Here is an 11,133-nt window from a genome sequence, read left to right as displayed (position 1 = left end):
GTGCACGCTCTTCTGGCTGTCGGGCGGGCCGGGCATGCGCCGCGGGCGTTTTGGCGGGAAGCGCGGGGCGGGCTGGACAATGAGAGTGTCCGCAGTGTGAGCCAATAAAGCTGCACTGGTTTTGAATCGCGTCGCGTTTCCCGCCGCCGGGGTCAGGGGTCGGGGTTCGGGTCGCGGGGCGGAGGGAAGAGCGGGAGGGCGGGAGGCGCCGGCGCCAGACGCGGAGGAAAGGAGCTACAACCAGCCGCCGAGAGGCCGCGGAGCCAGCGACGACCGAGCCAGCCGAGCCGCCGCCGCCGCCGCGCCCCCATGGCGGCCGCCAAGGTGCGGCCGGGCCCGGACGGGGACTGGGTGGGGGCCCGGAGGCCGAGGCCGCTATTGGCGGCCACGTGGGCGGCCCGCGCCGCCGCCGCCGCCAACCCCCGCTGGCTTGAGGGCTCCGTGCCTGCGGGCCTCAGTGGCGCGTGGTTGGAGCTTTGGGGAGCGCGACCTGGGGCCTTCGGGGCCAGGGCTCGCGATGCCTGGGGCGCGCGTGTTCGGTGGCTGCGGGGCGGCCGCGTGACCTTGGGGCGGTCCCAGGTGGGGCCGGGAGCCCCATCGGGGCGTGGGGAGGCCCGCCGCCCGGGTTCTTGATCTCTAGTGTACTTCGCTGCTCGACTGAGATGAGGGGCCGATGGCCGGTTTCCTCCGGCTCGGCCCACTTGCAGGCTTCCCACCAAAACCGTGCGTCCCTTCCTGCCGTCGCCTACGCAGCACTTCATTCATTCTGTTCTCACGTCTTGAACCGCCACAGGCCTCTGTCGCGAAAGCTCGCGTTCCAGCCAGGTGGTCGGGTCGTGGCCTCACCGACCCAGGGTGGGGGCGGCTTTGTTGACTGCGGGCATCTACTCGAGCTGCCCTCGGCGGAGCCGCAGTTGCTGTTCAACCAAGGAAAGCAACGAAGCCTTATATTTGTTCTTTTCTGGCTCGAGTTTGGTAGCAAAGTCTCCCAGCTTTTTCTGGACTACAGATCACCAAACCACGTGTTTGTAAGACTTGAACCTAAATTATGATCCTTTGTGCTCTGTGGTTTTCTAAACTGGATCCGGATTTTACTGCTCTCGTTTGTGTGATTTCTGTCGAGGCATCAACTTTCTGATGTAAGATAAAATTGCTGACAGAACTGTGAATTCCATGTAAATACTAACAGTTGGGTAGTAACTTTTTTGCCCTGTTCAGTAACAACAGCACTGATTTATTTTTTTCCCTCCAACCAGTAGACATTCAAAGGGTTGCTATTTGCTTAAAGAGTGGCACTCTTCTTTAGGCTCTGCTCCGTCATTGTGTCTTTTAATCTTAGCACTGTCATTATTCACATTTTCTAGGTGAGGAAATGGAGGTGCAAAGTGGTGAGACAGTGTCTCTTTGGCCAGTAGGAGGCCCAACTTTAGGGACCTCAGTCCCGCTGTCCACACATGGGATTGATGCATCTGGGGAGGGTGCCGAAGTTCAGCATCTTACTGCACTTTCAATGTGGGTGCAAACCTCTCTTTGTGTGAAAGACTGTGGGCATAATCTCTTGCTTTGGGATGAGGCAGATCACTAGGAGAGATTGCCCACTGTGGGTACTGCTGACCTCTGTGTGGGGGCCAGGCTCCAGGGCCAGCAGAGTCACTTCTCTGCACCTCATTTCACAGGACACCCATGAGGACCATGATACCTCCACTGAGAATGCCGACGAGTCCAACCACGACCCCCAGTTTGAGCCTATAGTTTCTCTTCCTGAGCAAGAAATTAAAACGCTGGAAGAAGATGAAGAAGAGCTTTTTAAAATGTAAGTAAGCTCGTGTTGCTCCAGACATAGGAATCTTTAGTGTGAAATGAAGTTGTGTTTTTTATGGGTGTCAGGGTCTTGGTCTGACTTTCAGTTGGACCGAGGCTTGAAGAAAGGGCTTGGAATTGTATGATGGCTAATGTGGAAATCAGGGCGGCTGTTAGAATACATTGGTTGAATAACTCTTCACCGGGTGCCCCTGCTTCTGGTGGCCAGTGCTGTGGTGAGCACAGGTGCTCCCTGGTGTCCTGTCCTTGCTGCTCTGTCCACAAAGGTGCATCTTACCAGCCCCCTGTCCTTGCCACCTTCCAGGCTTGTTACTTCTAAGACTCCCTTGGCACCCTTCCTCTGGTTGAACGGGGAGTTTGCCATTATTATTATTATTTTTTTTTTTCAAATTTTATTATTTTTTTTTCTTTTGCATGATAGATTCTGGCATCTTGAAGTTTGGGAACTCCCAGTTCAGTGTTTTTAACGCACAGAGTAACACCTGGAATTATAAGTGAAAGTGGATAGTGTTAGGCCTACCAAAATGACTTTCTAAAAATTAATCTCCACATGTTTTTTGGCACCTTCAGTGAGAAGCTCCAATGGCAAGGGACATTTTTTTTTTTTTTTTTTTTTTTTTTTAAAGATTTTTTATTTATTTATTTGACAGAGAGAAATTACAAGTACATTGAGAGGCAGGCAGAGAGAGAGAGAAGGAAGCAGGCTCCTCGCTGAGCAGAGAGCCCGATGCGGGACTCGATCCCAGGACCCTGAGATCATGACCTGAGCCGAAGGCAGCGGCTTAACCCACTGAGCCACCCAGGCGCCCCGGCAAGGGACATTTTTAAGTAGCACTGGAACCAGCCATGTGTTGAGATGTTTGTAACAAAATCAGCACTGCCAAGACTCAGAATCACAGGAAACACTAGGCTCCCTTACAGGCTAATGGAAATAGGCTGGAGTGTTTTTCCTGTCTAAGCTGTGGAGTTCCCTCACTGCCCCCCCCCCACTTCAGATTCTATTGAAGAAGCCAGATGAGGGTGTGAGTGGGGGGCAGGAACAGTGACCCCTCCCTCTAAGGAGAGGACCCCTCCCTCGACTGGGGAGACGAGCCCTTCCCACCATCCCCAAAGGTCTGGGGAGGGAGAGTCACATACACCCCTTTGGTCTCAGAGAGTGGTGGGCGTGTCCCTGAAGACACTGGTTCTTTACATCACTGCTTTGCCCAGAAATGGTGCGATAGCCAGGGACTGGTTTCTCCCAGAACTGGGGACTGCTGCTGGTGCTGTTGCTGTCACACACATGTGCGCCCACAAAGGGCTAAGAATTGCTCCTGGCGGCCCTGGGCACAGGACCTTCCTGAGGGAAGCAAGGCCAGCAGTTCAGGCCTTTTCGTCTGGGGCCTTGAGCTCCAGGTGAAAGCTCTGGTGGCATCCTTGTGAGGACACTGAACTGAGCTTGCGGGGAGAGAACAGAGTGTTCTGCAGGAAATGGACCAACACTGCTTGGGTTGAGTGGGGAGAGGGAATGGAGGGCTTCAGCCTAAAGCCCTAAAGGCAGGACTGCTGGGCTCATCATGTGGGCTTCGGTGCCTGGCTGGGTGGGGGCCTTGGCTGGGCCCAGTATGAGGTGCTGTTCTGCGCAGGAAGGCAGGGTGTTGGTCAGAGCCTGGCAGCCTGAGCGGAGGTCTGCAGCCCTCTCTCTGGGTTGGGGGGCCAGGGAAGCAAAGGGGGCATCTCACAGCAGAGGGAAGGGCTGGTCCTTTGGAGGGCAGGGGTCCTTGATCTCACCTGCTTCTATGTTATCCCTGTGGCCCTCTGGGACCCCAGGGGCTCCCCAGCACTGTGACCACAGGCTAGCTTGGTGTACTCGGAGGTATGTTTGCTGAGAAGTTGGGTCTTTATGTTGGAAATTGTTTTTTCTTTCTCCTTTCATTATTCTAAGTAAAAACTTGAACTTTGTTATTGTCTTGCTCTTTTGGTAGTTTTTTGACCAATAGTCCTAGACGGTCAGAGAAAGCAAAGGGCATCTCTGGAGGCGCCAGATACAGCCATTTGTTCAGTGCACAGAAAACCAGTGTTCTTTCCAAGCCAGTGTTTCACTACTTATTTCCCTCTTTGCTCATCTAAATTCTCTCTCAATGGCTTTTCTTGAAGGCGGGCAAAGCTATTCCGATTCGCTTCAGAGAACGATCTCCCAGAGTGGAAGGAACGAGGCACTGGTGACGTTAAGCTTCTGAAGCATAAGGAAAAAGGGACCATCCGCCTCCTCATGAGGAGGGACAAGACCCTGAAGATATGCGCCAACCACTACAGTAGGTGGCTTCTGGGGGGTGTGTTTTTACTCTGAGTTCCACACGAGGATGCCTCAGGTCTTTGGCCAGGTTGCCTTCAGTGCTGCACTGGGTGCCCAGGAGTGCAGTGGGACATGGGGCGCATATTTGTGGTGTGTTCAGAACTTAAAGTGGGAAATGAGGTGTTTCCACGTGCTCTGAACTCAGAGCAGACTTTCAGAGAAGTTTCTGACATATGAGGTGTGGAGTCCAGGCAGATAGGACTTGACAGGGTAGACACAGAGCCCCAGTGTGGGCTTGGGACTATGAGGTTGTGTGTTGTCAGGACGTGTTCTCCCGTATGTATTAGATGTGCCCAGCAGGAAGCGTTTCCATTCTTGGGTGTGTTTTGTCCCTGTGGGGTGTCTCCTAAGAAGGACACAAAAGGGAAAAAGAGTCGGGGGAGAAGGTGGCTACCTTATCCTTGTGCCTGTGAGACTGAACAGGTAGTGGGTGGTGACAGGCTGAGGACTTTGGATGCATCATCCTTGGGTTCAGTATGGTGGGGGTGGGGCTGGGGGCTGGAAAAGCCGCATCAGGCCTCGTCTGTGAAGGAGCGATAGTAAGTTCCCTACCATATCAGTCTCTTGGGTTCTGGATTGTTCTGCAGTGCTGTGTGTATTGGGAAGCAGACATGCTTGGGGCTGCATTCTGGATCCAGGGACATGTCTGCATGTCTTGCAGGGTAGGACCCCTCATCAGGGCACACAGGGTGACCAGCAAGAACCTGAGCAGAACAGTTCTTGATGGTGTGGAAGGATGGGCAAACGGGTTTGCAGAGACCCTGAGGGGTGGTGCAGAGGGGCGTTTATGCCCTTCCTTTTTTAAGATTTTATTTAGTTATTTGAGAGAGCAAGCGCGCTAGTGAGCACAAGTGGGAGGCAGAGGGAGAGGGAGAAGCAGATGCCCCACTGAGCAGGGAGTGTAACACAGGGCTCCATCCCCGCAGGACCCCGAGTTCATGACCGGAGCCGAAGGCAGACACTTAACTGATTGAGCCCCCCAGGTACCCCTTTCATGCCCTTCCTTAGGGCTGCTTGGGTGTCCTCTTGTGAACCCCACCATCCCCACCTGTCTTCTCTGGCCCTTGGCCTCCACTCCAGTTTGAATTGTTCCCCAGGGGTCTTCCTGACACCCTGTGCTTCTTCCAGAGCCTGGTCAGGTCACTGGGTTGTTTCCAGGTTGTAGGCAGGTTCTGAGCCTGGAACATGTCACAGACCCTTGATGTGCCAGTGGGTGGTGGCAGGAGGAGGCAGTGGCACCTCTGTGCTCCCTACAGCTCGAGGGCTTGCCTGGTGTTGAGATGGTGTGACTGTTCGTGGTTCAGACGGTCATGTGTGTTTGGGGCTCGGCATGGGCCGACCCACATCCCTGGAGATCTTTGCCAGGTGTACAGGGGCACACCGGTGGGGGTGGCATTGGGGCTGCTTTTGTTCTTTGTGCAACCTGTCTCCCTTTTCCGCCTTGGGGCTGTGCAAAGCCCAAGGACACTAGGGTAGCTGTGCTTATTCCAGGTCGTGGCTTTGTCTTCCATGATGTAGGTCACAAGCCCCACTGTGTCCTCTTGTGGTGGCCTCGTCCCCCAAGTCCCTGGACAGTGTCAGAGTGGTTGCCCTGATCCGACCCCATGCCTTCCAGGGTGGTCACCCCACATACGGTTTCTGTCCCCCATATCCCAATGGGCCAGGTCTCTGATGATATGACTGAACGTGGACACAGCTATGTGATGGGTGCTCCACAGGGAGGGAGGGCTAGGTGTGAGCGGCTCGGCTGGTGTTGGAGCCCTTGTTCCAGTGGAACTGGAGACAACTTGCTGAGGTATTCTGGGGTCAGGGAGCAGGCTGCCCTGTTTCCACATTTAGAGCAGTCTTGGTTTTAAGTGAATGCAAGGTGTTTGCAAAGAAATGTGTTTAAGATCCGTATCCCACAGGACTTCGTTTAGGCCTGGTTGGTGGACCCCAACTAGGGGTCCTCTGTTTAGGACCTTGAGCTGGCAACCAGGGCCTTTAGGGCCAGTTGGCCTTGCCGCAGTTGACCAGACTTTCACATTGCTACTCTTCCCCAGTCACACCGATGATGGAACTGAAGCCGAACGCGGGCAGCGACCGTGCCTGGGTCTGGAACACCCATGCTGACTTTGCCGACGAGTGCCCCAAGCCAGAGCTGCTGGCCATCCGCTTCCTAAATGCTGAAAGTAAGCAGCAGGGTGCTGGGCCGTGGGAACCGCCTGACTGCAGCCGCCCATCTGACCATGTAGTTTTTCGGGGAGAATCGGTAGTGCCTGGGAAGTGTGTGGTAGGGACTGGTCCCACCCTGCTGTCTGGTGCTCTCTTGGGGGCAGGATGCAAGCCTTGCACTGTGAGCCGTGTGCGGATGAGGCCTCATCTGGGCTTTGAGATGACGAGCAGGGTCTTCTCCCTTTTAACCTCAAAGGGGACTGGGCATTCAGTCTGCCCGGGGCAGGCATTTCCCTTTCTAGCCCCGATTGTCAGAAGTGCCCAGTGGGCCTCATCTAGCAGGAACTTTGATGTGAGTGGAGAACAGAGTGGGAGGGAGACTCCTTCCCTTGGTTGTGCATGGCCACAGTGCCATATATTGCTGTGCCCAAGTTGTCACAGAGTCAGATGGAGGGAGACAGCGCGACATAGTCACCAGTCTCAGGAGGGACTCAAGAAACAGTTACTGCCTGGTCTGGGTAGCAGTGAGCCCAAGGCTGTGTCCTTAAGTCCATATTGGCCATGGGATGAGCCGTTGATGCATCTTGACTCTTCACACCCTTCACATGTGTCCCCTTCACTGCTCAGGGATCTTAGAAGGTCTCTTCTCTTCTTTCCACAGATGCACAGAAATTCAAAACAAAGTTTGAAGAATGCAGGAAAGAGATCGAGGAGAGAGAAAAGAAAGGTGACATGGTGTCTTGGGTAGGGGACTTCCTCGCAGACTCACTCTGCATCCGGCTGCAGCCCCAGGCGGGTGCTTTTTCCGTCTGCCACAGAAACATCCCGGGGTGCTGTGACCACCTCGACCTGTCAAGGGCGATACAGCCATCTGGGGACACAGATTGCTTCCTGGGGAGTGAGCTGGCCATCAGGGTCCCAAACATGTGCTCCCTGGCCTGGCCTGACAGCTCCCAGCCTGGGGATCCAGTGACATCTGGCTAGAGCCCATAGTGAAGGGGGCCTCAGGAGGTCCTTGCAATCACCTGCTTGCTTGGGGCCTGACGATGGCTGCCATAGCAAGTGACCTGACATAACTGAGCTCCCTGACTCCCGTCCCCCACTGAGCTCCTACTTGTTTGTGTGCCCCTGGAGGCTGGCTTGGCCGGCACATGGTGAAATGGCATGTTCTTACGCCTTCACCCAGGGACATACATGGTAGGCGGGTGGGCTGCAGAGAGCAGTGGTTTTTTGTTTTCTTACTGTGTTTCCCTATGTCTTAGCAGGGTCGGGCAAAAACAATGATGCCGAGAAGGTGACTGAGAAGCTAGAAGCTCTCTCCGTGAAGGAGGAGAGCAAGGAGTCGGAAGACACCGAGAGCAAGGCTGCAGCGGAGGAGGAGCAATAAGCCACCGCCCCTTGTTTTCTCTTCCTTCCGTTCTTTTCCTCTTTTTTCTTTTTTTAAATTTTGCCCTGCCCCTTCTTTTCAGTTTGTTTTTATTCTGTTTTGTTTTTACAAGGGACTTTATATAAAGAACTGAATTCCAACATTCAGGTTGTTTTTTTTCTAAGTTTCTGCCCTATTGAAGAAGACTTCAGAAAATCCATTCCCCAGTCATGAAAATGTACTGTGTTCACTTTCTTTTCCATAGTGGAAACACTTATTTATAGTCATCAAAAATAGTGAATAAACGACACATTCGAAACCTGCACAGAGGGCAGGACCATGTGTGCGCCGGCCCTGTCCTGGGAGCAGTGTGGGTGCCCGCTGGCTCCGGGGTGCTGGGGCGGCGCTGCGGGGCCCATTTGCCACCCCTGGCTCCGCCTCGGGCTTGGGGCTGCTGCTGGCCTCTGGGGCCGCGCTGTGTCCAGGGTGGGGCAGGGGTGCTTGCTGTGGCATGTGTTTCTGCCTTGTGGCAAGGGGTAGGTGGGCTTCTGCTGGATCTTGCTGTTTCTTGCCTCTGGGGGAGGGAAAGGGAGAGCACTGGAGTACACCCTGGCTTTTCACATGGGAAAGCCAAGTAGGTTTCCAGACCTTGGCCAAGGCTGCGTTTGGTTGGCCCTCGGCCCTGGTGGAGGGAAAGGCCGGTCCCATAGCACACTTGTCCAGTCTGGTGCAGTGTGTTGGGTGGGTGGGGAGCTCGGCCCCACAGTCCTCTTTGGATACCCTGCTGCTGTCCTCAGAGAAAATTGGCCTACCTGCTCACTCATGGCATCTCTGTCTGGGTGGAACTGTGGATATCTGCAATAGCTTTAAATAAAGGGCCGTTTGCAAGAATGTAAATGGGTGCCATTTGGGGGCTTGTCTGGTAAAACAAATGGCGTCTGAATGGTGTCCTAGGTGGGGGAAGAGGGTTTTTGGTGCACCGGCAGACTTTTCAAAGCATGTGGTCACATGTAACGTGTGTCCTGGGAGGCCAGTGGGGATCCAACTGTGGCCATACAGCCTTCCGATGCGGGTGAGGGGTTGTGGAGCAAGTTTGTACCTGGCCCTGGAATAGATAACCCTCACTTGGCATTTGGCCATTGACACCTTCTGGAGGTGCTTTAAGTTTGGCCATGGTCTACTGGCTGGGGCCCTGTTCTATCCGATGTCTCCATATGTGTGTGTCCCGTGACGTATCTTGTTCTAAACCTCGGAGAAACACTTCCAAAGGATGCTGTGCATCTGTTGTGTCCTGGCATCCTTAAATCTCTAGAGGCACAGGTCTGGGTGCTCTTGAAGTCACTTGGCACAGAGGCCCTTCTGGCCAAGGAGGGACATTGAAGCTTGTGCACCTTACCTGTCTTGAACAAGTTTTGACGTAAGGCAGCTGTTGCTTCCCCCTGGGCCTCTGCAGGATGCACTGATGTATGAAAGGTTGGCCCAGGCCTGATCCTTCAGGAAGGGGCAGTCAGACTCCCCTTTCACTGAGTACAGAATGGTTGTTGAACATTGTTTTTGCTTTGGGCTCTAATACAAGATGAATCCCACTTGATGTGAAACCCCAGGCTGACTTCTTCCCTCCTGGGTAAAGAGTTGTGTCTCCAAGGGGTGGGGACAACCCCAACAGCAGGGTAGGCCCCTCACAGTGGCTGGGGAACAGAGATGTGCTATGATCAGGCTACATTACAGGTGGCTTGCCGACACTGCAGAGTGCTGCAGAAAGGGAGACGTGCAGTCCTGACCTCTGGTCCCACTGGGATGAGCAGGGATGCCAGTGGGACCTCTCTCAAGCCCCTCAGCAACTGTGTTTTCAGGTGAGTTCCTCCCTGTGGCAGAGGCAACGGTAGGCCATAATTGGGGTGCTGATGGTATTGGGGATGGAGTGAGAAGTGAGTTGATAAACCTTTCTGTTCCAGGTCAGTCCCTTGGGCAAGCTTTCTGCTCTGCTTTCCTTTTCCCTGGGATCTTAACTCCTTAGCTGGAGAGGAATCCTGGGCCGGAGGCCTCACTGGGTCTCACCCGCTCTTCTCCCCTCCCCCCACCCAGGACTCCCCTCTGCCCAGGAAGTCTGCAAGGACCTCACCAAGGAGGCACCAAGCACCCCTTCTCCCCATGACCAGCACTTGGTGCTCACTCCACAACTTTCAGCTGTCCTGGTACCCCTACACAGACCCAAAGTCAGACCTGGGCCTGAGTCACAATTTGGGAGCCTGTGCGGGGGGCTCCCCATGGGTGAGCCTGCATCCAGAGGCTTCCAGGGCCTGGGGTCCCATTGCTGGGTTGCAGAAGAGCAGGAGCAATGGCAAAGCCATGGGTGGGGCATCTTTTGGCCAGAGTCTTTGTGAGGACCCTGGACCTTGCATTTCCAGGTGCTGAGGCACCATAGGCAGAGGTAAGGAGGTGTCCTCTCTTCACTCACTTTTGTGTCCCGAGCCTGCCACTCTGTGCTAGGGTGCCCCCCAACCCTATGCTAGGCCCCCTGTGGTGGGCTCCCCACTCCGCAGAGGCTACAGCTGGAGTGTTATGGGAAAAGGCCCATGACCATTTCTATTCTTAATGAGCTGTACTAATGCCCCAGTTTCAGCCCCCCAGCCCAGGGTCTTTTTAATGGCCCACAGCCAGCAGCCTGCCAAACTGAGGCTGGGGCCTTCACAAGGCCCATGTATAGGCAGGGAAGGGCTTCCAGGCCAAGGAGCCCCAGGGCCTGTGGCAGCATGGCCTGAGAAAGCGGTCCCTGGGGCAGCAAGGGATTCTGGCCAGAGAGGAGCAGGTGCCCAGGGCCAAGGAGGGTGAGGACCCCCCTTCAGAGCCCCAGTGGATTCCCACCTTGGGAGGGTGCTGATGGGTCTTGGTTTCCAAGCAGAGAGCCCTGAGGCTATGTTAGAGGGAACAGAGACTTGCTGGTCCTCACTGTGGAGGCTTCAGAGCTTCACCCAGGTCCCAGCCTCCCAGAGGTTCTGCACTGCTCTCCCTGGCCACTCAGCCTGTTTTGGCCACACTGCAGCCAGGCACTGCAAAGGCATGGGTCCACCTTAAGTAGGCAGCCCCAGTGGAGCTGGCGGGTGGGATTTCCTGCAGGAGGTGGGCCTGCCCACAGGCCTATCCCTGGCGGGGCAAGATGCCCAGTGCTTCACAGGCTTCCCAAGGGGCGCTCCACCCTGCCTCTGGGAGGCTGAGGGGCTCAACCGACCCTAGCTCTCCCACCTACACACACTCCCGAACCTGCAGTTTGGGCAAGGAAGCCCGAGAATCCTGCACACCCTGTCCTCCTTACCCTTATAACCAAGCGGTGTGAGATGGGCAAGAAATAAACAAGGTCACAAATTTCCCACCCTCATAAATGCCAGGAGGTCTCCGGATGAGAGAGGTCTGGCCCTATTTGCGAATAGCATGAAACAGGAACATCAGTCTGACCCCA

At 54.9% G+C, this 11,133-nt stretch overlaps 1 protein-coding gene and 1 non-coding gene across 3 annotated transcripts; both read left to right on the top strand.

Moving 5' to 3' along the window:
* The first annotated feature begins 28 nt into the window (after positions 1–28).
* Positions 29–7,839, top strand: RANBP1 (RAN binding protein 1). Of its 2 annotated transcripts, none has more exons than XM_059138676.1 (6): positions 29–324; positions 1,677–1,813; positions 3,958–4,115; positions 6,199–6,327; positions 6,972–7,037; positions 7,573–7,839. In XM_059138676.1, exons 1-6 carry the CDS (start codon positions 310–312, stop codon positions 7,695–7,697), a joined length of 630 nt encoding a protein of 209 aa, XP_058994659.1. In that variant the 5' UTR covers positions 29–309; the 3' UTR covers positions 7,698–7,839. The 2 variants fall into 2 exon arrangements, with proteins under 2 accessions (XP_058994659.1, XP_058994660.1); XM_059138677.1 differs by having other exon boundaries at positions 32–324; positions 7,576–7,839.
* On the top strand, positions 7,070–7,195 carry LOC131811999 (small nucleolar RNA SNORA77). Its single transcript, XR_009346232.1, has one exon. It is a non-coding gene; the product is annotated as a small nucleolar RNA SNORA77 (small nucleolar RNA).
* Positions 7,840–11,133: the final 3,294 nt, after the last annotated feature.

The sequence above is a fragment of the Mustela lutreola genome, chromosome 11, assembly GCF_030435805.1.
Source record: "Mustela lutreola isolate mMusLut2 chromosome 11, mMusLut2.pri, whole genome shotgun sequence".
NCBI classification, from domain to species: domain Eukaryota; kingdom Metazoa; phylum Chordata; class Mammalia; order Carnivora; family Mustelidae; genus Mustela; species Mustela lutreola.
Note: the sequence above shows the minus strand (reverse complement) of the source record. Positions and strands in the feature narration are given on the sequence as shown.